Genomic DNA, 27,994 nt, shown 5'->3' on the forward strand with positions numbered 1-27,994 from the left:
CCCCTATCCCGGTCCCCCCTATCCTGGTCCCTCCCCGTTTCCCTTATCTCGGCCCCCCCTATCCCGGTATTCCCGGCTCTGCTCCAGCCCCGTTTTTCCCGGGAGATGCTCCAGTCCCAGTTTCCCCTATCCCGGTCCCCCCTCTCCCGGTTTCCCCTATCCCAGTTCCCCCTATCCCGGTCCCCCCTATCCCGGTCCCTCCCGGTTTCCCCTATCCCGGTTTCCCCCATCCCGGTCCCCCCTATCCCGGTATTCCCGGCGCTGCTCCAGCCCCGTTTCTCCCGGAGCTCGCCCCATCCCCGCCCCCTGCCCCTCTCCCGGTTTCCCCTCTCCCGGTTTCTCCTATCCCTGTTCCCCCTATCCCGGTCCCTCCCGGTTTCCCTTATCCCGGTCCCCCCTATCCCGGTATTCCCGGCGCTGCTCCAGCCCCGTTTCTCCCGGAGCTCGCCCCATCCCCGCCCCTGTCCCGGTTTCCCGGGGCGGGCCCGGTGGGCGGGGGCGGCCCCGGTGGGCGGGGAGGGCGCTCGGGGGGCCCGGCCCGGGCGGGCCCCGCTCGCAGCCCCGGCCCGCACCCATGGGCGCCGGACGGAGCGAAATCCCGGGAAGAGGCCCCGGGAAGATCGGGAAATCCCGGGAAGAGGCGCCGGGAAGCTCGGGAATTCCCGAGGGTGAGCGGGGACGGGAACCGGGGTGGGGGAGCCCCCGAGCCCCGGGCGTGGGCGGGGAGGGAGAGGCTCCGGTTCTCCCGGGAATGTTCCAGTCCCGAATTCCTGTGTCCCGGTTCTCCCGGGAATGTTCCTGTTCCGGTTCTCCCAGGAATGCTCCAGTCCCGAATTCCTGTGTCCCGGTTCTCCCGGGAATGTTCCAGTCCCGAATTTCCGTGTCCCGGGTCTCCCGGGGATGCTCCAGTCCCGGTTCTCCCTGTCCCGGTTCTCCCGGGGATGCTCCAGTCCCGGTTCTCCCTGTCCTGGTTCTCCCGGAGATGCTCCAGTCCCGAATTCCCGTGTCCCGGTTCTCCCGGGGATGCTCCAGTCCCGAATTCCCGTGTCCCGGTTCTCCCGGGAATGTTCCAGTCCCGAATTCCTGTGTCCTGGTTCTCCCGGGGATGCTCCAGTCCCGGTTCTCCCTGTCCTGGTTCTCCCGGAGATGCTCCAGTCCCGAATTCCCGTGTCCCGGTTCTCCCGGGGATGCTCCAGTCCCGAATTCCCGTGTCCCGGTTCTCCCGGGAATGTTCCAGTCCCGAATTCCTGTGTCCTGGTTCTCCCGGGGATGCTCCAGTCCCGGTTCTCCCTGTCCTGGTTCTCCCGGGGATGCTCCAGTCCCGAATTCCCGTGTCCCGGTTCTTGCAGGGATGGTCCAGTCCCGGTGCCCCTGGTTCCTGTCCCGGCTCTCCCTGTCCCGGCTCTCATTCCAGTTTTCCCTATCCCGGTTCCCATCCCAGCTCTCCCAATCCAAGATCTCCCTGTCCCGGTTCCCATCCCAGCTCTCTGTGTCCTGGTTTCCTGGGGGAAATTCCCACCCCAAATCCCTGTGGGATATTCCTGCCCCAGCAGATGCTCCTGTCCCGGTGCCCCAGCAGAATTCCTGGCAGGAATTTTTCCATATCCCGGTTTCCCTGCGATGCTCCTGCCCCTCTTCCCCCCATCCTCGTTCCTGCAGGGGATTTGAGACCCCTCTGGAATTCAGGGATGGAGAGAATCCAGGGATTCTCTGGGAATTCCAGCCAACATCCCACAATCCCCAAATCCCGACCCTCTGGCAGTGGGAGCCGTTCCCTGCCCCGGCATTCCAGCCCCTTTTCCCAAATCCCTCTCCAGCTCTCCTGGACTGGATCCAGCCCCATCCCAGCTCCTCTCCAGGAAGGAATTTTGGGAATTCCCTGGGAACTGGGGACTCCAGGCAGGGTCTCCCTTCCCTTTTCCATCCCCGAATTCCATAAAAACCCCTCGGGATGGATCCTGAGCGTCCTCGATCCCAGAATCCCGGGATGCTTTGGGATGGGATCCATGGACCTCCAATCCCATCCCAGGGACACTTCCCACCATCCCAGGGTGATCCCAATCCACCCTTGAGCACTGCTGGGGATCCAGAGATTCCCTGGGAATTCCAGCCCGGCCGGGAATTCCTTCCCAAGATCCCACCCCAATCCCCCCTTGCCCACTGGGAATTCCATTCCCTGCCTCCTGCCCCTCCAGCCCTTTCCCAAATCCCGGCTCTCCTGGAGCGCCTGGAGGCTCGGGAAGGGGCTCCAAGGATTCCCTGGATCCTCCCTGGATCATTCCCAGCTCTCCCAGCCCTGGGATCAGCTCCAGGGTCCTGCTGGTTTCAGGATCCCGGAGCTGCAGGCAGGATCTGACCTGCTCTGTGCCGGTGCCGGAGCCCAGCAGGATCCACCAGGACCGGGATCCACCAGGACCGGATCCTCCTGGGCTGGGATCCATTCCCGTTTTCCCGCAGGATGGAGAGCAGGGCCCTGTATCTCCGCACCTTCTCGGAGCGGGACAGCGGATCCGGCCCGGAGGAGCCCTGCGAGGGGAGGAGCCTGTCCAAGCTGAACCTCTGCGAGCACGGTGAGCACGGATCCGCCCCGGGATCCGCCCCGGGATCCGCCCCGGGATCCGCCCCGGGATCCAGCCTGGGATCTGCCCTGGGATCCGCCCCGGGATCCGCCCTGGGATCCAGCCCGGGATCCAGCCCGGGATCCAGCCCGGGATCCAGCCCGGGATCCAGCCCGGGATCCGCCCCGGGATCTGGCCTGGGATCTGCCCTGGGATCCACCCTGGGATCTGCCTTGGGATCTGCCCCGGGATCCGCCCCGGGATCCAGCCCGGGATCCGCCTTGGGGTCCGCCTCAGGATCTGCCCTGGGATCTGCCTTGGGATCCACCCTGGGATGCAGGGATGCAGCTTGGGATCTGCCTTAGGATCCAGTTCAGGCTCAACCTTGGGATCTGCCTCTGGATCCACCTCTGGATCCCAGGCTGCTCCAAGCCCTGTCCAACCTTTCCTCGGGATCCACCTCCGGATCCTCCTCTGGATCCACCTCCCGGATCCTCCTCTGGATCCTCCTCCGGATCTTCCTCTGGATCCTCTTCCACATCCTCTGGATCCACCTCTGGATCCCAGGCTGCTCCAAGCCCTGTCCAACCTTTCCTCAGGATCCACCTCCCGGATCCTCCTCTGGATCCACCTCCCGGATCCTCTTCCACATCCTCTGGATTCACCTCTGGATCCACCTCTGAATCTGCCTCCAGATCCTTCTCGAAATCCTCCTCCAGATCCTTTTCTGGATCCTCCTCCGGATCCTCTGGATCCTCCTCCAGATCCTCCTCCAGATCCTCCTCCGGATCCGCCTCCACAGCCGGGATTTCTCTGGAATTAGCTCCGGAAGTGGCTGCACGCGGGCAGAGCTCGGTTCCAGCCGGGATCCGCTGCCCTGGGAAAGGAATCCCTGGAGCAGCACCCGGACGTGTCCTGGGGAGCCCACGGGGTTTTCCAGGGATTCCGTGGCTCCCTCATCCCGGGGAATGTCCAAGGAAAGGTTGGACAGGGCTTGGAGCAGCCTGGGATGGTGGGAAGTGTCCCTGGGATGGGATTGGAGGTCCATGGATCCCATCCCAAAGCATCCCGGGATTCTGGGATCGAGGATGCTCAGGATCCATCCTGAGGGGTTTTTATGGAATTCGGGGATGGGAAAGGGAAGGGAGACCCTGCCTGGAGTCCCCAATTCCCAGGGAATTCCCAAAATTCCTTCCCGCAGAGGAGCCGGGATGGGGCTGGATCCAGTTGCAGGCTGGGAGAGGCGGGAATGTGCAGCTGGATCAGGGCAGGATCCAGGGAATGCCGGGAGCCTTTTCCAGAGGGAAAGGAGAGCCGGGATTTGGGAAAGGGCTGGAGGGGCAGGAGGCAGGGAATGGAATTCCCAGTGGGCAAGGGGAGCTCGGGGTGGGACGTTGGGAAGGAATTCCCAGCCGTGCTGGAATTCCCAGAGAATCCCTGGATCTCTGGGAATGTCCAAGGAAAGGCAGGATGGGAGGGAAGAGCCGGAGCCCCCCGGCACCGACCCCAGCATTCCCAGCAAATCCCGTGCCCTGGGCCAGGCTGGAGGCGCCTCCCGGGCTTTGGGGTTTTTGTGGAGCCCCATGGAATTCCCAGGGCTCATCCCAAGGCTGACCCTCCCATTCCCACGGGAGCGGCCTCTGGAGCGGGATTTCTGGGAAGGGGCAGCAGCAAAGTCACCCCTGAGGGCGGGATTCCGCCCGAATTCATGGAAAACTCCCGGAGGATCCATGGGGAGAGGGATCCAAACCCTTCCCCGGCCCGGGAACAGCATCCCCGGGCCTTTCCCGGCGTTTCGAGGATCCCAAATCCCGGAATCCCGGTTGTTTTCCTCCTCCCTCTCCCTGGAGCCTGGGCAGGGGCAGGAAACGCTCGCTTTTCCTTGGATCCCGGCCCTCTCCAGGGCAGACCCTCCCGGCCGCGCTTCCAAGCGCCGGGAATTGGGAATGGGCGGATCGGGACCGCCGCCAGCGCCTCCCGGAGCCGCTGGAAGCGCGAAATGCCAGGGAAACATCGGGAATTCCGGGCTGGGAGCGGGGCCCGGGATCCAGGCGGAGCATCCCGGATCCCCTCGGGATCGCGCCCCCCATCCCGGAGATCCTTCCCGAGCTCCCGAAGTTTCGGGATCCGCCCACCGTAACCCTTTCCCGGCTGGAGGCTTTTCCCTGCATCCCTGTTTTCCCCGGGATGGGCACACGGGAAAGCTTGGGAAGGACGAGGGCGCCGCGGGAAAGGGTCCCGGGAATGCTGGAATCTCCGTGGGTTCCATCCCTGGAATTCCAAGGAGCAGCGGGATCCCGTGGGATGGGGCAAGATCCCACCTGGACAGTGCCTGGCAGGGATGGGCCAGGCTGGGATGGGAATTCCCATGGGATTAGATTCCCAAATCCCGGCAGGGATGGGCTGGGATAGAGCTGGGAATTCCCACGGGATAAGATCCCAAATCCCAGCAGGGATGGGATGGGAATTCCCATGGGATGAGATTCCCAAATCCCAGCAGGGATGGGCCAGGCTGGAGCTGGGAATCCTCATGGGATGAGATCCCAAATCCCAGCAGGGATGGGCTGGGATGGAGCTGGGAATTCCCACGGGATAAGATCCCAAATCCCAGCAGGGATGGGATGGGAATTCCCATGGGATGAGATCCCAAATCCCAGCAGGGATGGGCCAGGCTGGGATGGGAATTCCTATGGGATGAGACCCAAATCCCAGCAGGGATGGGCCAGGCTGGGATGGGAATTCCCATGGGATGAGATTCCCAAATCCTGGCAGGGATGCTCCAGGCTGGATCCGGCCACGGATCAGGCTTGGATTTGAGATTCCCCCTCTCCTGCGGGATGAGGGGCTCGGGATTGGAGCCTGGGAGATCCAAGGAGCCCCAAACACCGGGAATGAGGCACCCACGGCTCCCGGTGGGAATTCTGGGCTTTGCCTCCATCTTCTGCCAGTGTCTCCCTGGGGAAACAGGGATCTGGGAAAGGGCGAATCCGGGCGGAGCTGCCCAAGCTGGAATGTGAGTGCTGGGAAAAGCTGCTCCCAGAAATCCCGGCATTCCCGCCAGGATCCATCAGGGAATGGTTTGGGTGGGAAGGGACTTCCAGGCTCATCCCATTCCATGGGCAGGGACAAATTTCCCTATCCCAGGCTGCTCCAAGCCCACCCTGCCTTTCCTTGGACATTCCCAGGGATCCAGGGATTCTCTGGGAATTCCAGCCCAGCCGGGAATTCCTTCCCAAGGTCCCACCCCGAGCCCCCCTTGCCCACTGGGAATTCCATTCCCTGCCTCCCGCCCCTCCAGCCCTTTCCCAAATCCCGGCTCTCTTTTCCCTCTGGAAAAGGCTCCCGACATTCCCTGGATCCTCCCCTGATCCAGCTGCACATTCCCGGCTCTCTCAGCCTGGCATTGGATCCAGCCCCATCCCGGCTTCTCTCTGGGAAGGAATTTCGGGAATTCCCTGGGAACTGGGGATTCCAGTCAGGGTCTCCCTTCCCTTTTCCATCCCCCAATTCCATAAAAACCCCTCGGGATGGATCCTGAGCATCCTCGATCCCAGAATCCCGGAATGCTTTGGGATGGGATCCACGGACCTTCAATCCCATCCCATCCCATCCCATCCCATCCCATCCCATCCCATCCCATCCCATCCCATCCCATCCCATCCCATCCCATCCCATCCCATCCCATCCCATCCCATCCCATCCCATCCCATCCCATCCCATCCCATCCCATCCCATCCCATCCCATCCCATCCCATCCCATCCCATCCCATCCCATCCCATCCCATCCCATCCCATCCCATCCCATCCCATCCCATCCCATCCCAGCCTTTCCTTGGACACTCCTGAGGATGGAGCCCCTCCTGCCCCTGCCTGGGACGATTCCCGGCCATTCCTGCAGCATTCCAAGGCCTCTCCTGAGCCTCCTCCCGCTCTCTCCCGCAGATCCCGGCCGCAGGATGAGGATCCCGGGATGCTGCGCCCGGATCCCGCCGGGCTCCGTGGCGGCGCTGAAATATTCCGTGGCCGGGCTTTACCTCCTGGTGCTGCTGCTCCTGGTGGGAATCTTCATCCTGGCAGGTGAGGCTCCTCCCGGAATCCCAGCCCGGGAATTCCGTCCAGGGGAGGGGAAGGTTGGGATTTCCGGCAGAAATCCCGGGAGCCCCGAGCTCCTTGGGATGGGGAGCTCGAGGCCGTTCTGGAATGTCGGGAGCAGAGCAGGTTGGATCCCTGGGATTCCGGCAGGGTTTGAGGATCAGGTGCTGGGAATGCCGAGGCTCGGAGCCGGAATCATTCCCGGCTGGGTTTTCCCGGGATAAGGAGGGCGGGATGTGGGCAGGGCATTATCCTGGCACATTCCAGGGCTCCTGCCTCCCCTTCCCTGAATTTTGTCAGGGGTGGCCAAGCCTCCTTGGGAATGCCTGGAATTCCCACCCATCCCTTGGGAATTGCCCAGTTCATCCCAGCACATTCCGTGGGATCCCTGCTTGTTTCCCCCTTGCCCTCCTGGAAGAAATTTGGGAAATTCCTGGTTTAACCCTGAGTCCTGGGATCTCCCTCGTTCCCACCCCTCCTTCCCGGAGTTTTTTCCATGGAAAAAGGGATGTGAACCCCTCCCCCTTTTTCCATCCCCAAATCCCCCCCGCTGCTCTCCAAGGGCTGGGAAAGGCCGGAGAAGATTTTGCTGGAATTCCGAGGCCTCTCCCGCTGTGCATTTTTGGGATGTTGTTGTTGGCCGGCGCATCCCGGACCGAGGGATCCGGGACGAGCCCCGCTCCAGGAACAACAACAACAACCTCTGGCACTGGGAATCGCTGAATTCCCACCTCCCGGAGCGGCGGGGCTGGCGGGATTCCAGGAAAACCGCAGGAAAACCGCAGGAAAACCGCAGGAAAACCACCCCGCCCCCCGGGTTGTCACCCGGGAATCTTGGAAAAGGGAAGCAAAAGAAAAACAGGGAATTGGAAATCAGGGAATTCAGGGAAATGCTCTCCGTGGTCGTGGCTCTCTGGAGGTTTGGGATTTTTTGGGATCCAAGCCTCTGGATGTGGGCACAGCCAAGTCCCGGAATTTTGAGCCGGGGATGCGCAGAGGGTTCATCCCAGCTGGAAAACCGCCAGCATGGAATGGTGCGGGATACAGGGATCACATCTGGGAAATGCAGGGAGGGCGCCTCAGCTCTGGGTGCTGGTCCTTGGAAAACAGGGAATGCCAGAGGATTTCCCACGGAAAATCCCTTCCCGGGCTCCTGGAGACAGGCCCAGGGCTGGGAATTTCCCTCCTCTCCCACCTGAGGGGAAGGGCCATGGAAAGACGCACGGAATTCCGGGATGGTTCCGGCGGGAAGGGACGTGGAAGGGTCTCTGATTCCACAGGGACGCTTCCCGCCATTCCAGGTTGCTCCGAGCCCCGTCCGACCTGTCCCGGAATGTTTTGGGGCGGGAATTGTTTGGGATCCAGCTGGGGCACGTGACCTTCCATGGAAAAGAGGGTGGGAGAAGGGTCAGTGCCGAAAAATCCCAGGAGCAGCGGGAATGGGATATTTTCCTTCCCGGAGCCGGGGTTTTCCACACGGAATTCCGGCAGTTTGGTGGCCCCTGGGAATTCACATTCCCTAAATCCCTGTCCCTGCTCCTCCCAACCCACTAAGACGCCTCTGAGCCCGCAGCTGGGACTCTGATCTCCAACTTTTTCATGGAATCATGGAACAGCCGAGGTCGGAAAACGCCTTGGACCCCTCGAGCCCGACCATTCCCCTTATCCGTGTTCCTGATTTAAATCCCTGCGGGAATGGGGGTTCCACCCCTGCGCAGCCTCTTCCATGAGGGAATCGCTCCTAATTCCAACCTGAACTTTCCCTGGAAAACTTGAGGCTGTTCCTTCCTGCCATTCACAAACAACAATAAAATCCCAAACATCCCGATGCTTTTCCCAAGGAATGGTTTTCCCTGCGGTTTTCCGTCCTTCCCATGGGATCTGTTCCCTCAGATCCCTCCCAGGGGTGCCGGGGCCAAACTGGGATGAGCAGAGGAGCTGGGAGAAGAATCCCGGCTGGAATTCCAGGACAAATGGTGGGATTCATGAGCAGGGATGGCAAAGATGCCTGGGAGAACCGGATTCCAGCTCGGACAGGGCTTGGAGCAGCCTGGGATAACGGGAGGTGTCGGGGCTGGAATGGGACGGGACTGAAGATCCCTTCCCACCCAAACCATTCCAGGATCCTCAGGAGCTGCTGGGACGGCTCCAGGCTGGAATTCTGTTCCTTGGCAGGCAAATCCCATGGGATGTAGCTCCGAGGGATTTGAGGAAAACCCTGAGCTCCAGGGAATCCTTGGAGCCGCTTCCCGAGCCTCCAGGGGCTCCAGGAGAGCCGGGATTTGGGAAAGGGCTGGAGGGGTGGGGGGTAGGGAATGGAATTCCCAGTGGGAAAGGGGAGCTCGGGGTGGGATCTTGGGAAAGAATTCCTGGCTGGGCTGGAATTCCCTGGGCTGGAATTCCCAGAGAATTCCTGGATCCCCGGCAGTGCCCAAGGGTGGATTGGGATCACCCTGGGATGGTGGGAAGTGTCCCTGGGATGGGATTGGAGGTCCATGGATCCCATCCCAAAGCATTCCGGGATTCTGGGATCGAGGATGCTCAGGATCCATCCCGAGGGGTTTTTCTCCAACCTCCTTCCCCCAGCCTCGGATTCCAGCAGGGGCTGGTGGAGGGAAAACCCTTTGGAGTGGGAATTTCACCTCTGGAGAACGGAGGAGGAACTGGGAATGGGAGGGGGACGGAACCGGGGATGGAACTGGGAACAGAACTGGGAACGGAACCAGGAACGGAACCGGAGTCGGAACCAAGGATGGAACTGGGAACAGAGACGGGAATGAAACTGGGAATGGAACTGGGGATGGAACTGGGAACAGACCCGGGGATGGAGCCGGGGACAGAACTGGGAACGGAACTGGGGATGGAGCCGGGAATGGAACCGGGGATGGAACCAAGGATGAAACCGGGAATGGAACTGGGGATGGAACCAGGAATGGAACCGGGAACAGAACCAGGCATGGAACCGGGGACAGAACCGGGAAGGCCCTTGGGACCACCCCCTCTCCAAGGGCTCTCCCTGACCCCCCTCTCCCTCTCCTCACCCTCCATCCCAGCCTCCCGCCCCCGGCCGTCTCCCGAGGATCTGCAGGCGCTGCTGGGGGACCTCCACCGGCTCAACGAGACCTTCCGGGACCTGCAGCTGCGTCTGCCGCTCCCCGCGCCGCAGGGCGAGCTCCTGGAGCACCTCTGGAGCCTGCAGGACCTGCTGCACAACCACTCGGACTCGCTGCTGCTGCTGCGGGCGTCGCTGCGCGGGCTGCAGGGGCTCCTGCGCGCGCTGCAGGGCCAGGCCGGGCAGACGGAGCGCGCCGTGTCGCGACTCCGCGAGTCGCTGTCGCAGCAGGGCGAGGCGGCGCAGCTGGAGCTGTCGCGGCTCTGGGTGGAGGCCAACGGCAGCCGGCTGCTCCTGGAGCACCACCAGCGCCTGCTGGGCCGCCTGGGCGGGCGGCTGGAGGCGCTGGGCGAGCAGGCGGCGGCGCTGGGCGGCGCGCTGGGCGCGGTGAACCGCAGCCTGTCCTACGACGTGCGGCTGCACCACGCGCGGCTGCGGGACCTGCAGGCCCTCGTGGGCAACGCCAGCGCCGACGCCCGGCGGGCGCGGCAGGAGAGGGCGGACACGGAGAGGGAGCTGAGGATGGAGATGGCCCTGCTCAACAACGTCACCGAGGAGCTGCGGCTCCGGGATTGGGAGCACGCGGCGGCGCTCCGGAACGTCTCCGTGATCCGCGGTGAGAACGGGGATGGGGAAAGGGGGGACGGGGTGATCGTGGGGGCTGTGGGTGGTGAATCCATCGGGAATTGGGATGACCAAGTGGGATGTGGCTGTGGTGGTCAATCCATGGGGAATGGGAGCGGGATGTGACTGTGGTGGTCAATCCATGGGAATTGGAGCGGGATGTGCCTGTGGTGGTCACTCCATGGGAATTGGAGCGGGATGTGCCTGTGGTGGTCACTCCATATGGAATTGGAGTGGGATGTGCCTGTGGTGGTCACTCCGTATGGAATTGGAGCGGGATGTGCCTGTGGTGGTCACTCCATGGGAATTGGAGCGGGATGTGCCTGTGGTGGTCACTCCATGGGAATTGGAGCGGGATGTGCCTGTGGTGGTCACTCCGTATGGAATTGGAGCGGGATGTGCCTGTGGTGGTCACTCCGTATGGAATTGGAGCGGGATGTGCCTGTGGTGGTCACTCCATGGGAATTGGAGCGGGATGTGCCTGTGGTGGTCAATCCATGGGAATTGGAGCGGGATGTGCCTGTGGTGGTCACTCCGTATGGAATTGGAGCGGGATGTGCCTGTGGTGGTCACTCCGTATGGAATTGGAGCGGGATGTGCCTGTGGTGGTCAATCCATGGGAATTGTAGCGGGATGTGCCTGTGGTGGTCACGCCAATGGGAATTGGAGCGGGATGTGCCTGTGGTGGTCACTCCATGGGAATTGGAGCGGGATGTGCCTGTGGTGGTCACTCCGTATGGAATTGGAGCGGGATGTGCCTGTGGTGGTCACTCCATGGGAATTGGAGCGGGATGTGCCTGTGGTGGTCACTCCGTCGGGAATTGGAGCGGGATGTGCCTGTGGTGGTCACTCCGTATGGAATTGGAGCGGGATGTGCCTGTGGTGGTCACTCCATGGGGAATTGGAGCCGGATGTGCCTGTGGTGGTCACTCCGTATGGAATTGGAGCGGGATGTGCCTGTGGTGGTCACTCCGTATGGAATTGGAGCGGGATGTGCCTGTGGTGGTCAATCCATGGGGAATTGGAGCGGGATGTGCCTGTGGTGGTCAATCCATGGGGAATTGGAGCGGGATGTGCCTGTGGTGGTCACTCCATGGGAATTGGAGCGGGATGTGCCTGTGGTGGTCACTCCGTTGGGAATTGGAGCGGGATGTGCCTGTGGTGGTCACTCCGTATGGAATTGGAGCGGGATGTGCCTGTGGTGGTCACTCCGTATGGAATTGGAGCGGGATGTGCCTGTGGTGGTCACTCCGTATGGAATTGGAGCGGGATGTGCCTGTGGTGGTCACTCCATGGGGAATTGGAGCGGGATGTGCCTGTGGTGGTCACTCCGTCAGGAACTGGAGCGGGATGTGCCTGTGGTGGTCAATCCATGGGAATTGGAGCAGGATGTGCCTGTGGTGGTCACTCTGACGGGAATTGGAGCGGGATGTGCCTGTGGTGGTCAATCCATGGGGAATTGGAGCGGGATGTGCCTGTGGTGGTCAATCCATGGGGAATTGGAGCAGCTCCCATCCCATGTCCTGTTTCCCACCTGCGGAAACCCCGTGGGCTGCGGCTCCTTCCTGGTGCTTACAGCTGGAATTCCAGCTGGAAGTTGGAATTCATTCCAGCTGGAGATCTGGAGTTCACTCCCTGGGACCTGGAGTTCATTCCCTGGGATCTGGGATCCATTCCCAGGGTCTGGAGGTAATTTCCAGGGTTTGGGGTTCATTCCCAGGGTCTGGAGTCCATTCCCAGGGTCCAGGGCTCATTCCCAGGGCCTGGAGTTCATCCTGATGGTCTGGAGTCTGTTCCCAGGTTCTGGAGTCTGTTCCCAGGGTCTGGAGTCCATTTCAGGGCTCTGGAATTTTTTGGCTGGAATTCCAGCCGGTGCCCAGGCCCTCGTTCCCCTTTCCCTGCTGCCGAGCCGGAGGGGACGGACGTGGCTGATCCCCAGGATCTCCGTCCCCCCGGAATCCCGGGGGCTCCTTCCCCCCATCCCGGGGGATGCTGGGGCTCCCTATCCCTGTTTTTGGGGTGCTGGGATCACCCTGCCCCGGCTGCTCTGGCTTTTCCCCATTTCCCGCTCCTCGGATCCCGCTTTTCCCTCCCCATCCCGGGGGTGACACCACCCTGGGCTGAGGCTGCCGAGGGCGGGATCCGCCGGCCCTGGAACGGCGTTATCCCAAAAAACCAAACCCTTCCCAAGGGCCGGCACCGGACTCATCGGCCCTGACGCATTCCTGGCATCCCGAACTTCCCTCTCCTCCCATCCCGGGGATGATTCCCGGGGCCGTGTGCCCAGCTGGATTCATCCCAGCTCCAGATGTCCTCGGGTGAGCCCCGCGTGTTCCCGGCCGGATTTGGCCGAGCCATTCCCTGCCTGCCTGGGAGGGGGGGCCTTTTCCTTCTCCCCAAATCCTCGGTGATCCCAAGGCCTCTGGATCCTGGATTTGGGCAAGCTTGGGAATGTGCCCGGACTCCTCCCCGGCATCCAGGGATCGCTCCGAGCACCTCCCGTGGCTCGGGAAGGACGAGGTGGGGGAGTTTTGGATCTTGGGAGTCTCCACGAGGGAGAATTCCTGGGATGGCCCGCCCGGATCCCAGCAGGTCCCACAGCCGACAGGAGGGTCCCATCCACTGGGAAATGCCTGATCCTGCTGGGATTGGCAGCAGGAATGGGATCTCCTGGGAGCCTCGGGGTGGGAATGGCCAGGAATGCTCGGGAGCCTCTCCTGGCCGCCCTTCCCAGTTTTCCTGTGGCCCAGCTGTGTCCTGTGTCCTGTCCCAGGAGCTGCTCCTGGAATGGGACCATCCCCGGGAGGATTCCGGAAAACCCACGGCTGCCCCGTCCCTGGAAGTGTCCATTCCCAGGGATCTGGGATCCATTCCCAGGATCTGGAGTTAATTCCCTGTGTTTGGGGTCCATCTCACGGGCCTGGAGTTCATTCCCAGGCTCTGGAGTTCATTCCCAGGATTTAGGGTCTATTCCCTGGGATCTGGAGCTCATTCCCTGGGATCTGGAGTTCATTCCCAGGATCTCTGATCCATCCCCAGGGTCTGGAGTTCATTCCCAGGGTTTGGGGTCCATTCCCAGGGTCTGGGGCTCATTCCCAGGGCCTGGAGTTCATCCTGAGGGTCTGGAGTCTGTTCCCAGGTTCTGGAGTCTGTTCCCAGGGTCTTGAGTCCATTTCAGGGGTCTGGAACTTTTTCCCAGGGTCTGGAGTCCATTCCCAGATCCGGGGTCCATCCCCAGGATCCAGGCTCCATTTCCAGGATCTGGGCTCCATTCCAGGATCCAGGCTCTATTCCAGGATCCGGGCTCCATTCCCAGGTCTAGGATCCATTTCCAGGATCCAGGCTCCATTCCCAGGTCTAGGATCCATTCCCAGGATCCAGGCTCCATTCCCAGGTCTAGGATCCATTCCCAGGATCCAGGCTCCATTCCCAGGATCGGAGCCCATCCCTCCATCCCTCCCTCAGCCCCGGAGCTGTTCATTCCCTGGGGAAGAGCCAGCCAGGCCCAGGAATTCCGTATTTCCCACCGCCCTTTCCTATCCCCAAATCCCGGCCTTGACATGTTGGGATCCCACTCCGGATCCCAGTCCAGATCCCACTCTGGATCCCACTCCAGATCCCACTCTGGATCCCACTCCAGATTCCAGCCCAGATCCCACTCTGGATCCCGCTCCGGATTCCAGTCTAGATCCCACTCTGGATCCTGCTCCGGATTCCAGTCTAGATCCCACTCTGGATCCTGTTCCTGATTCCAGTCCAGATTCCACTCTGGATCTCGCTCCAGATTCCAGTCCAGATCCCAGTCCACATCCCACTCTGGGCCCCGCTCCAGATTCCAGTCCAGATCCCACTCTGGATCCCACCCCAGATCCCACTCTGGAACCCAGTCCGGACCCCAGTCCAGATCCCACTCCAGATCCCGCTCCAGATCTCGCTCCAGATCCTGCTCCAGATCCTGCTCCAGATCCCGCTCCAGATCCTGCCCCAGATCCCGCTCCAGATCCTGCTCTGGCTCCTACAGACCATTCCCAGATCCCACTTCCTGATCCATTAAAGCCACTGCACATCCCTGCTCTTCCTGATCCTTCTCCATGGATCTCAGCTTCCCAACTTCCCGGCTTTCAGGATTTCCAGGAAAACAGTTCCAAATCCTCCCCCTGGATGGGCGGGAATGACCCTTCCCGGCCTCTCCCTGCCCTCTTCTCTCTTATCCCAGGAATATTTTTTCCCCGTTATTTTTCTCTTTGAATTCCTTCTTCCAATTTTCCTGGCTCCCGATTATTTTCCACTTTTGGGATCTGACCCTTTGCAGGATGAGGGATAAAACCCGGGATTGGGATCTGCTGCTCGTTCCCGGGATTTTACCAAAACCCCGCTGTCAATCCTCCCCTAAAGGATCATCTCCAGAATTCCCAGAGGATCATCCCAGCTGCACAGATGGAAAGTGTCCCCTGGAAGATCCTTAAAATCCTTTCCAACCCCCCAGAATTCCAGGGTTCTACGAACATTCCCAAAACGTGTATTTTCCCTGATTTCTTGCCATGATTTCTTTGGGAATGTCCCAGCTTTTGGCCTAAAGGAAAATTCCCGGAGTCGCTTCCAGGTGAATTTTCCTGGCGCTTGGGGCAGGCTGGTGGAATCCGGTTTGGAATTTAACATCTGGAATTTCTGGAAGTTTAAAACCGCGGAAAGCTGCTCCAGCTTCTCCTTTACCCCGGCGTCGTTCCTTGGATCTCCCACCGCACATTCCCAGATCCGGGATGTGATTCCCGCCCTCCCGCTGTGTTCCAGGGCCGCCGGGACCCAAAGGAGACCGAGGCATGGAAGGGATGGAGGGGGAGCCCGGCCTTCCCGGCCTTCCCGGGCTCCGAGGTAAGGACAACATTCCCGGTGTCCCGAAATCCCCCCAAACCCTGGAACAACCCGGCTGATCCAAAGCCAACCCCCAGGTCCAGGTCCAGATCCAGATCCAGATCCAGGTCCAGATCCAGGACCAGGTCCAGGATCAGGTCCAGATCCAGGTCCAGGTCCATATCCAGGACCAGTTCCAGGATCAGGTCCAGGGCCAGGTCCAGATTCAGGTCCAGGTCAAGGTCCAGATCTCAATCCAAGTCCAGATTCAGATTTGGATCTGGATCCAGGTTCAGGTCCACATCCAGGACCAGTTCCAGGACCTGGTCCGGATCTAGATCCTGATCCAGGTCCAGGTCCATATCCAGGACCAGTTCCAGCACCCGGTCTGGATCCAGGTCCAGATCCATATCCATATCCAGGACCAGTTCCAGGACCTGGTCCGGATCCAGATCCAGATCCAGGTCCAGGTCCATATCCAGGACCAGTTCCAGTTCCAGGACCACGTCCAGGTCCATATCCAGGACCAGATTCAGATTTAGATCTGGATCCAGGTCCAGGTCTATATCTAGGACCAGTTCCAATTCCAGGACCAGTTCCAGGTCCAGGACCAGTTCTAGGTCCAGGACCACATCCAGGTCCAGGTCCAGGTCCAGGTCCAGATTCAGGTCCAGGTCCAGGTCCAGGTCCAGGTCCAGGTCCAGGTCCAGGTCCAGGTCCAGGTCCAGGTCCAGGTCCAGATTCACGTCCAGATGAATCCCTGTTATCCCCTGCTCCAAACCTGCCCCACAGGACCCTGGGTGTCAGGTCCAGACCCAGACCCAGACCCAGACCCAGACCCAGATCCAGATCCAGATCCAGATCCAGATCCAGATCCAGATCCAGACCCAGACCCAGATCCAGACCCAGATCCAGACCCAGATCCAGATCCAGACCCAGATCCAGACCCAGACCCAGATCCAGATCCAGATCCAGATCCAGATCCAGATCCAGATCCAGACCCAGACCCAGATCCAGACCCAGATCCAGACCCAGATCCAGATCCAGACCCAGATCCAGACCCAGACCCAGATCCAGATCCAGATCCAGATCCAGATCCAGATCCAGATCCAGATCCAGATCGAGATCCAGGTCCAGATCCAGATCCAGATCCAGACCCAGACCCAGACCCAGACCCAGATCCAGACCCAGACCCAGACCCAGACCCAGACCCAGACCCAGACCCAGACCCAGACCCAGACCCAGATCCAGACCCAGACCCAGACCCAGACCCAGACCCAGACCCAGACCCAGATCCAGACCCAGACCCAGACCCAGACCCAGATCCAGATCCAGATCCAGACCCAGGTCCAGATCCAGACCCAGACCCAGACCCAGACCCAGACCCAGACCCAGATCCAGATCCAGATCCAGATCCAGATCCAGATCCAGGTCCATCCCTGCTCCAAGGATTCTGAGGCACCGTGACCCTGCTGCGATTGCTTTGGGCTCAATCCCTGGGATTTTGGGATCGCTCCCTCCCCGGCCCAGCGAAGCGAAATCCGATCTCCCTCGTCCAGCCCCTCCAGCTGCCCGTGCTCCTTCTCCCTGCAGCTGGAATTCCTGGCGCTGACGGATTCGTGGCTGCTTCTCCTGGGTGTAACAACCCTCGGAATGACATTGGATCTTTTCCTTGGTTTTCCTTTTTTTTTCCAACCCATTTTGTTCTTGTTCAAACAGAAAAACAAAACAATCCCAGGAGGGCTCACCTTTGGGAAGAGCCACGATTTTTAGGTCTTTTCCTGGAGTTTTTCGGGATGTGGGCACGACCCTTTGGATCTGAGTTCTGAGGAGTATCCCTGGAAAATGCCCTTTTCCATGGAAACCCCACCCTGCTGCCCCACAGAAATCCAGGTGCTGATCTGTCCTCGGGATGGACACGGCAGGGAAAGGTTGGAGATCGGGATAATCCCCGCCGGAGCTGGGGCTGGAATTAATTCCTCCTGGAGGGATTTTTTTCCTCATAAACCCGTGGAAAACTGTGACTGGCTCTGGAAAAGCCTGGGAAGGGTGGGAGCAGCGGGGCCAAGGGAATCCCAGGCTCCCTCCCCACGGGTGGAGGATCCCGGTGGAGCTTCGGGCCCGACCCCGGCTCCAGTCTGGGATGAATCCCTGCCCGACCATCCCGGCAGGATCGGCCCCAGCTCCCACCAGATCCCGTCTCCAGCTCAGGGTCCTGCCCTCCGCCCCGATCCAGGCCTGGATCCAGGTCCAAATCCCAGTTGGGGTCCAGGACTGGATGCAGATCCAGGTCCAGGTCCAGATCCAGGTCCAAGTCGAGATCCAGGTCCAGGTCCAGATCCAGGTCCGGGTCTGGGTCTGGGTCTGGGTCTGGGTCTGGGTCTGGGTCTGGGTCCAGGTCAAGATCCAGATCCATATCCAGGTCCAGATCCAAGTTCAGATCCAAGTCCAGATCCAGGTCCAAGTCCAGATCGAAGTCCAGATCCAGTTCCAGATCCAGGTCCAGGTCCAGGTCCAGGTCCAGTTCCAGGTCCAGATCCAAGTCCAGATGCAGATCCAAGTCCAGTTCCAGGTCCAGATCCAAGTCCAGGTCCAGGTCCAAATCCAGGTCCAGTTTCTGGACCAGGACCCGGTCCAGGCCCAGATCCATGACTGGATCCAGGTCCAGGTCAAGGTCCAGGATGAGGATCAGGACCAGATCCAGTTCCAGGACCAGGATCAGGCCCACAGCCAGATCCAGGTCAAAATCCAGTCCCAGAGCCAGGACCAGGACTAGGAGCAGATCCAGATCCAGGTCCAGGCCCCACATGGATGGAGGTCACCTCCAAGGTTTGGATTCTCCTGGGAAAGAATTCCCAGACTCCAGCCCCAATTCCCATCTCCTGGAGGTCGGGAATGCTCACACCAGGGGCTTCCATCCACCTCCTTCTCCAATAAATATCCCACCCCTGGGACAACACGGATTCAGGAGACCTGGGGCTCATGGGGGGAACATCCCGATTCCTTGGGATGGATCCCGGTTTTCCTTCCTTGACCTCCGCCTGTGACCCCAGCCTAGGGCTGCCCAGGAATTCCTCAGCACCCGGACAAACCCGTCCTGGATCCCAGGGAAGAGCAGGAAAAGGATGGGCCGGGGTCTCCCAGCATTCCCAGACTCGCGGCGCGTCGGGATGTCGGAATTCCGCTGGAATTTTGTGTCCTTGTCCCCATTCCAGGGCTCCCCGGGGAGCGCGGAGCCCCCGGCCCGCGCGGACCAAAGGGGGACCAGGGGGAGCTCGGCCCCCGCGGCGCCGCGGGGACGCGCGGACCCAAAGGTACCCGAGGGCGCGGATCCGCCGGGATCCGGGGGCTCCGGAGATCCCGGGATGAGGGGGGATCCTGAGCGGGGATCCTCTGGCTCGGGATCTGCTCCAGGATCTCCCGGAGGGGCGGGAATCGCGGCGGTGGAGAGGGCAGGGCAGGGAGGGCAGGGATGGATTTGGGATTTTGTGCTCCCATCCCATGGATCTGTGATGGGTTTGGGATTTTGTGCTCCCATCCCATGGATCTGTGATGGGTTTGGGATTTTGTGCTCCCATCCCATGGATCTGTGCTCCCACGCCTGGCTCCGGCAGGGATTTGGGAATAATTTGGCGGATTCCTGGGGCATTCCTGGCTCGCTGCATCTTTCCCATCTTCCCACACTTGGGAAAACTGCGGGAGAAGGAGGTCAGGATTTAGCGGGACACTTCGGACAGAAAATTCCCAGCTCCAACCAAAACCGGGATCAACAATCCCAAAAAACGCCCTTTGTGCCTCAAAATTCCCTCTGGGCAAGCAGGAAGGGAAAACAGGCCGGGAAGAGCTGGGATTGTAGGGAATGGAAACCTGGGATTGGGACTGGGATTGGGATTGGGATTGGGATTGGGATTGGGATTGGGATTAGCCGGGAAGGGACCCGAAAGGGCCTGGAATTCCCTGCCCTTCCACACCCTCCTCTATCCCAGGCTGCTCCAGGAGGCTGGAAAACCCCTGGATGCACCCCGGGGACATCGGGGTTTTCTCACTGGCCCAGAACTTCTTAAATCCAGGAAATTATCCCAAAAAATCCCCGGCAGGTTGGGATTCGCCAGCCCGATGATGGATTTGCCTGGTGGGGAATCACGGAATTGCTGAGGCTGGAAAAACTCTCCAAGTCCAGCCCGGATCCGCGCCCCCGAGTGCCACATCCCCACGGATTTCAACCCCTCGGGAATGGGGGCTCCATTGCCGGACTGAGGGCTTTTCCAGCCTCAGCAATTCCATGAATTCCTCAAAGCCGTTCCCAGATCCCGTCCCCATCCCAGGGATCCGTCGTGTCCCACACGGGTGGGGGTCACTCCCGGGGTTCCGATGTGTCGCCCCAAAAATCCATCCCCATTTCCCTCCCCCCGGAGACCGGGAATGTCGGATTCCAGCCCTTTTCCAATGAAAATCCAGCCCCTCTGGCAGCACTCGGGCAGTTTATGGGATTCTCTGGAATTTACGGGAAACAGGCCTGGATCCGGGCCCGGATCCAAAGCCGGGCTTTGCCTTAAATCCCGGATTTCTGCCAGACTTGTCCTACCCTTCTCCAAGGACTTCCTTTGGAGCTCAGGAGCCCCCAGTTCCCTGGGAATTGCATCCCGGGAATCCCGGGATGGGGGTCTGGGGTGTGCTGGAGCCTCCTCACGGAAAATTCCAGGTTGAAGCCTCTCCCAGAGGTTCAGACTCCCGAGCCCTTTCCCTCGTTGGCATTTTCCCATTTTCAGAGGGTTTTCCCTCAAAATGGCCCCAATGGAGGATTTTTTTTTCCCCTCATTTCCAAATGGGAAAAGTTATCCTGGGAAGCGAGGACAGGTCCTGCCACTTTTCCAGGGAAAAGGTCGTGCAGGGAATGCCCCCAGGAGGAAACAGCAGGAAAAATCCGAGGTGGGGGTGGGAATTTAGGGATGATTTCGGGCTGGGGGGTAAAGAGAAGATTCCTTCCGGAAGATCCGGGTTGAATTTTTGGGAATGTTCCTGGAGGCAGAACCCGATTCCACCTGGGATCCATGGGGATCGGTGGATTCCCCCAGGGGCTTTTCCCAAGATTTTGGGATCCATCAATCCCTGCAGATCCATGGGAAGAGCTGAGGGTCTCTGTCGGCGCGTCCAGGCCTAAATTTTGTGCACGATCCCAAAAAAAAAGATGGGAAAACGGCTGGGAATGCTTGGATGGTGGCTGGGGGAAGGCACCAGGCAGGACGGACTGGGAGAGGCTTCTCCCGAATTCCTGGGCTCTGGGATCCCAAATTCTCCAGGCCCTCAGGGAATTCGATCCCATTTTTGTGATGTTCCCAAAACAAACCCCGACCCCTCGGGAGCTGAAGTCACCCAGTTATTCCCACCAGGAAATTCCTGGGAAGAGAGGAGGGTTGGGAAAAGGGGGAGAGGAGGAGGCAGAGGATCCCAGGGAAGCTGTGGCTGCCCCTGGATCCCCGGGAATGTCCCAGGAAAGGCTGGAGCACCCTCGGGATGGCGGGAAGTGTCGGAGCTGGGATAGGACAGGATTGAAGGTCCCTTCCCACCCGGACCATCCCGGGATTCCCGGATCGTCGCTGCTCTCGGAGTGGGGATGGAAACTGGGACAAACTGGGGATTTGGGAATCCTCATCCACGATCCCAGGGTGATCCAGCCTTGCCTTGGACACTGCCAGGGATCCAGGGATTCTCTGGGAATTCCAGCCCAGATGGGAATTCCTTCCCAAGGTCCCACCCCGAGCTCCCCTTGCCCACTGGGAATTCCATTCCCTGCCTCCCGCCCCTCCAGCCCTTTCCCAAATCCCGGCTCTCCTTTCCCTCTGGAAAAGGCTCCCGGCATTGCCTGGATCCTCCCCTGATCCAGCTGCACATTCCCGGCTCTCCCAGCCTGGCATTGGATCCAGCCCCATCCCGGCTCCTCTGCGGGAAGGAATTTTGGGAATTCCCTGGGAAATGGGGACTCCAGGCGGGGTCTCCCTTCCCTTTTCCATCCCCCAATTCCATAAAAACCCCTCGGGATGGATCCTGAGCGTCCCTGATCCCAGAATCCCGGGATGCTTTGGGATGGGATCCATGGACCTCCAATCCCATCCCAGGGACACTTCCCACCATCCCAGGGTGATCCCAATCCACCCTTGGGCACTCCCAGGGATTCTCTGGGAATTCCAGCCTGGCTGGGAATTCCTTCCCAAGGTCCCACCCCGAGCTCCCCTTTCTCACTGGGAATTCCATTCCCTGCCTCCTGTTTTCCCAAATCCCGGCTCTCCTGGAGCCCCTTGAGACTCAGGAAGCTGCTCCCAGTATTCCCTGGATCCTCCCCTGATCCAGCTGCACATTCCCAGCTCTCCCAGCCCTGGATCAGCTCCGTGTCCTCCTCTGGAATTTCTCCCTCTGGAGTCAGGATTCCAGGGCTGGAGCAGCTCTGCTGGTGGGGCCTCACCTGAGCGGGACAATTCCCCTTTTCCCGCTTTTCCTGAACATTGCGATCATCCCAGCACAAGGCCATTCCCAAATGGATCATTCCAGCCTCCCACCCTGTTCCATGGACAAACCCATCAAACTGGGAATCGTCACTTCCCAATCCCGGATGGGAGGAGCAGGGGCTACTCCCGCATCCCGACCCCATCCCAAGGCCGGAGCCGCATCCCTGGCCCCATTCCCGGCATTCCCATCTGGATCCCATCAGCTCCCGGCCGCCTTCCCTCATCCCACGCAGCTCCCCCGGAGCCTCCCGGGGAAAGGGCCGGAATTTCCTGCCCGGCTCTGTTTTTTGGGATTGTTTTTCCTCATCCCGGATTTCGGAGCCGCTCCGGGCGCTGTTTGTTGTTCCTGGAGGCCGGAGCATCCCTTGGGATCGGGCCAGGCTCAGCCAAGCCAGGATCAGCAAATCCCAGCCCCCGGCACCGCTCAGGACCGGGAAAACCTGGGAATGAGGGAGGACGAGGCTGCGGGAGAGCCAAGGAATGACCGAGCTCATTAGTGAGGTCATTAACGAGATCCTGAACCGTGACCGGGACATGGAATCATTCCCGGGATAGCAAAAGGGCGGGAATGTTTATCCAGCTGCTCCCCAGCCCCTGGCATCGCCCTTCTCCAGGGATCCGAGGATTTGGGATTTGGGGAGCCACATCCCCGACCCCCAAACGAGGCGGTTTTAGCCCCAAATGGGGATTTCCCCCCCAAATCGGGAATTTCATCCCAAAATCCAAGGTTTTGTTGCTTTTCATGGGATCTGCAGTCGGGAATTCCAGGAGCACCAGGCCTTCGTCCTCCCTCTGGACGCGTTCCCGAGGGATTTTTGGGATCCGGGATGGGAAATTCCCGGGATTCCGGCTCTTTCTCTCCCCAGGTGACCGCGGCCCCAAGGGGGACAAGGGGGACCGAGGCGCTGCCGCCGGCACCGGTGAGCTCCCGCCGGATCCGCGGTGATCCGGCACGGATTGAGGGGATTTTTGGGAATTAGGAGCCGGGGGGGGGCAGGAAATTCCTGATCCAAAGAGGAAAAACATCCCGGGGTTTTCCTGCCTGGATGAGGAGGGGCTGGGGCAGGTGGGAAGTGGAGGGAAAGGACTGGGAATGGGAAAGGACCCGGAATGGGAAAAGATTGGGAAAGGACCCAAATTGGGAAAGGACCGGGAAGGGGAAAGGACTGGGAATAGAAAAGGACTGGGAAGGGGAAAGGACCGGGAATGGGAAAGGACTGGACAGGGGAAAGGACCGGGAATGGGAAAGGACTGGGAATGGGAAAGGACCAGGAACGGCAGATGGAAGATGCCGGGAATGCCGGTGGTGTCCCCCAGGCTCGCTGCCATCCCAGGGACATCCCTGCCTGGGGACACTCCCCCTGGAATTCCAGGGATTTCACTCCTTGGGGACATCCCAGCTTGGGGACAACCTCTGTTGGACATTCCCGCCCTCTGCTGGACATTCCCAATCTCCGCTGGACATTCCCAACCTCTGCTGGACATTCCCGCCCTCTGCTGGACATTCCCAACTTCTGCTGGACATTCCCGTCCTCTGCTGGACATTCCCAACTTCTGCTGGACATTCCCAAACTCTGCTGGACATTCCCATCCTCTGCTGGACATTTCCAACCTCTGCTGGACATTCCCAAACTCCGCTGGACATTCCCAACCTCTGCTGGATATTCCCGCCCTCTGCTGGACATTCCCAAATTCTGCTGGACATTCCCAAACTCTGCTGGACATTCCCACCCCCTGCTGGACATTCCCGCCCTCTGCTGGACATTCCCAATCTCCGCTGGACATTCCCAACTTCTGCTGGACATTTCCGCCCTCTGCTGGACATTCCCAACCTCTGCTGGACATTCCCACCCCCTGCTGGACATTCCCACCTTCTGCTGGACATTCCCAAATTCTGATGGACATTCCCAAACTCTGCTGGACATTCCCACCTTCTGCTGGACATTCCCAAACTCTGCTGGACATTCCCAAATTCTGTTGGACATTCCCGTCCTCTGCTGGACATTCCCACCCAGGGCTGGACATTCCCAAATTCTGATGGACATTCCCAAATTCTGATGGACATTCCCACCCACGGCTGGACATTCCCAGCCCGGAATGTCCCGGGTCCCCTGGAGACGCCTCCCTGGGTGCTCCTTCCCTACGGAAAAGCCACGGGAGATGCTCCAAGGCGGGCCAGGAGCGTTCCTGGGAGATGGCGCTGGGGATGACGTCATCATCCCGTGGGAATGCCGCCATGGATGGCACCATGGATGATGTCATCACCCCTGGGGATGTCACCATGGATGACATCACCGTGGATGATGTCACCACAGATGATGTCACCATGGCTGATGTCACCATCCCTTTAGATGTCACCATCCTGGAGTTGTCACCATGGATGATGTCACCATGGATGATGTCACCACTGACGATATCACCATGGATGATGTCACCATTGTTGACGTCACCGTCCCTTTGAGATGTCACCATCCCTGGGGTTGACACCACGGATGACATCACCATGGATGATGTCACCATTGATGATGTCACCATGGATGAGGTCACCACTCCTTTCAGATATCACCATCCCTGGCATTGTCACCATGGATGATGTCACCATGGATGATGTCACAGGTTATGTCACCGTGGATGATGTCCCCATGGATGATGTCACCATTGATGACATCACCACCCCTTTGAGATGTAACCATGGATGACGTCACCATGGATGATGTCATTATTGGTGATGTCACAATCCCTGCAATTGTCACTATGGATGACATCACCATGGATGACGTCACCATCCCTTAGAGCTGTCACCATCCATGCAGTTGTCACCGTGGATGACGTCACCATTGATGACATCATTGTCCCTTTGAGATGTCACCATCTGTGGAGCTGTCACCATGGACAATGTCACCACAGATGACGCCCCCATGGATGACATCACCATTGATGACGTCACCACAGGTGCCGCCCCCGTGGATGACATCACCATTGATGACATCACCATCCCTTTGAGATGTCACCATCCTGGAGCTGTTACCATGGATGATGTCACCATTGATGATGTCACCATCCCTTTGAGATGTCACCGTCCCTGGGGTTGTCACATGGATGACGTCCCCATGTTTGATGTCACCATGGATGACATCCCCATGGCTGATGTCACCATGGATGACATCACCATGGATGATGTCACTATGGATGACATCACCATGGATGATGTCACCATGGATGATGTCACCATGGATGATGTCACTATGGATGTGGTCACCATGGATGATGTCACCATGGATGATGCCCCCATCACTGATGCCCCCATCAATGATGTCACCCCATGGATGACGTCACAGTGGATGACATCACTGTGGATGACGTCATCACAGGTGCTGCCCCTATGGATGACGCCACCATGAATGATGTCACCACAAATGATGTCACCATGGATGACATCACCACAAATGATGTCACCATGGATGACATCACCATGGATGATGTCACCATGGATGATGTCACTATGGATGATGTCACTATGGATGACATCACCATGGATGACATCACCATGGATGATGTCACCATGGATGATGTCACTATGGATGACATCACCATGGATGACATCACCATGGATGATGTCACTATGGATGATGTCACCATGGATGATGTCACCATGGATGATGCCCCCATCAATGATGCCCCCATCAATGATGTCACCCCATGGATGACGTCACAGTGGATGACATCACAGTGGATGACATCACTGTGGATGACGTCACCACGGGTGCTGCCCCCATGGATGACGCCACCACGGATGATGTCCCCGTGGATGATGTCCCCACGGATGATGCCCCCACGGATGACGTCACCATGAATGATGTCACCATGAATGATGCCCCCATGGATGACGCCACCGTGGATGACGTCCCCACGGGTGCCGCCCCCGGTGACGTCCCCGCGGTGGCGCTGTCCCCGCAGCGCCGGCGGAGGGCGCGGTGCGGCTGGTGAACGGCTCCGGCGCGCACGAGGGGCGCCTGGAGATCTTCCACGAGCGCCGCTGGGGCTCCGTCTGCGACGACGGCTGGGACGGCCGCGACGGCGACGTGGCGTGCCGCATGCTGGGCTACCCCGGCGCCGCCGACGTCTTCCGCATGGCGCGCTTCGGACAAGGTGGGAGAGGGGCCCCGGGGTGGGGAACGGACACGGGATTGGGAATGGAAAAGGTGGGATTGGGAACGGGCAGGGTGGGATTGGGAATGGGATTGGGAACGGGCAGGGTGGGATTGGGAACGGGCAGGGTGGGAGAGACACGGGATTGGGAATGGGATTGGGAATGGGATTGGGAATGGGATTTGGAATGGGATTGGGAATGGGATTGGGAATGGGATCGGGAATGGGATTGGGAATGGGAATGGGATTGGGAATGGGCAGGGTGGGATTGGGAATGGGCAGGGTGGGAGAGAAACGGGATTGGGAATGGGATTGGGAACGGGCAGGGTGGGATTGGGAATGGGATTGGGAACGGGCAGGGTGGGAGAGACCCGGGATTGGGAATGGGATTGGGAATGGGATTGGGAATGGGCAGGGTGGGATTTGGAATGGGATTGGGAATGGCCAAGGTGGAATTGGGAATGGGCACAGTGGGACAGTCCATGGGATTGGGAATGGGATTGGGAATGGGATTGGGAATGGGATCGGGAATGGGATTGGGAATGGGAATGGGATTGGGAACGGGCAGGGTGGGATTGGGAACGGGCAGGGTGGGAGAGAAACGGGACTGGGAATGGCCAAAGTAGGATTGGGAATGGGCAGGGTGGGATTGGGAATGAAATTGGGAATGGCCAAGGTGGGATTGGGAATGGGCAGGGTGGGAGAGCCCTGGATTTGGGAATGGGCAGGATGGGATTGGGAATGGGCAGGGTGGGAGAGACACAGGATTTGGGAATGGACAAGGTGGGACAGCCCATGGGATTGGGAATGGCCAAGGTGGGATTGGGAATGGGTGGGACAGGCAGGGTGGGATTAGGAACAGGCAGGGTGGGACAGACATGGGATTGGGAATGGCCAGAGTGGGATTGGGAATGGGCAGGGTGGGATTGGGAATGGCCAAGGTGGGAAAGGAGCTGTGGGATTGGGATTGGCCAAGGTGGGACAGAAACAGGATTGGGAACAGGCAGGGTGGGATTGGGAATGGGATTGGGAATGGGCAAGGCAGGATTGGGAATGGGTAAAGTGGGACAACCACGGGACTGGGAATGGCCAAGGTGGGAGAGCCACAGGATTTGGGAATGGGTAGGGTGGGATTGGGAATGGGCAGGGTGGGAATGGGAATGGCCAAGTGGGACAGCCCTGGATTTGGGAATGGGCAGGGTGGGACAGCCCTGGATTTGGGAATGGGCAGGGTGGGACAGCCCTGGATTTGGGAATGGCCAAGTGGGACAGCCCCGGATTTGGGAATGGCCGCCATCCGGAGGGTGCCGGGGAATGGGGACATCCCTGACCCCGCCAGAGCTCCGGGAGTGTTCGGAAAACCTTCCCTGGGGCAGGGGGGGATTTTGGGGGATCGGGTTCGGATCGGTGATCCCGGGGGATCCCTTCCCAGCCTGGGAATTCCGGGATTCCTTTGAACTCCTCGGGTTCGCCTCTCGGCGCTCCCAGCCCAGCTCCCGCCTCCAGGGTCTCTCCGGGGCCGGGTGGGTCCATGGCGATTCCAGACCCCCGGAATTCCCGGAATTCCCATGATTCCCGTGTCCGCAGGCTCCGGGAAGATCTGGATGGACGACGTGTCCTGCACGGGCAGCGAGGAGTCCCTGGAGCTCTGCAGCTTCTCGGGCTGGGGCCGCACCAACTGCGGCCACGCCGAGGACGCCGGCGTGCGGTGCCGGACGGACTGACCCCAGAGAGACCCCAAAGGGGGACCCCAAACCCACCCCAAAGAGACCAGGACTGACCCCAGAGAGACCCCAAAGGGGGACCCCAAAGAGGGAAACCCCAAATCCACCCCAAAGAGACCAGGACTGACCCCAGAGAGACCCCAAAGGGGGACCCCAAATCCTCCCCAAAGAGACCAGGACTGACCCCAGAGAGACCCCGGAAAGGGGAACCCCAAATCCATCCCGAACAGGGAAACCCCAAAACCGCCCCAAAGAGACCAGGACTGACCCCAGAGAGACCCCAAAGGGGGACCCCAAATCCACCCCAAAGAGACCAGGACTGACCCCAGAGAGACCCCAAAGGGGAACCCCAAATCCGCCCCAAAGAAACCAGGACTGACC

The 27,994-nt window shown here is 59.8% G+C and overlaps 1 protein-coding gene across 1 annotated transcript; it reads left to right on the plus strand.

Moving 5' to 3' along the window:
* Positions 1-516: 516 nt before the first annotated feature.
* Positions 517-27,624, plus strand: SCARA5 (scavenger receptor class A member 5). The gene is made up of 9 exons (XM_063422871.1): positions 517-668; positions 2,458-2,570; positions 6,501-6,635; positions 9,704-10,378; positions 15,178-15,258; positions 18,453-18,551; positions 22,607-22,660; positions 25,698-25,889; positions 27,477-27,624. The coding sequence occupies exons 2-9, from the start codon at positions 2,459-2,461 to the stop codon at positions 27,611-27,613; spliced, it is 1,485 nt and encodes a 494-aa protein (XP_063278941.1). The 5' UTR covers positions 517-668; position 2,458; the 3' UTR covers positions 27,614-27,624.
* Positions 27,625-27,994: the final 370 nt, after the last annotated feature.

Source organism: Prinia subflava, chromosome 2 (assembly GCF_021018805.1).
Source record: "Prinia subflava isolate CZ2003 ecotype Zambia chromosome 2, Cam_Psub_1.2, whole genome shotgun sequence".
In the NCBI taxonomy this organism is placed as follows: domain Eukaryota; kingdom Metazoa; phylum Chordata; class Aves; order Passeriformes; family Cisticolidae; genus Prinia; species Prinia subflava.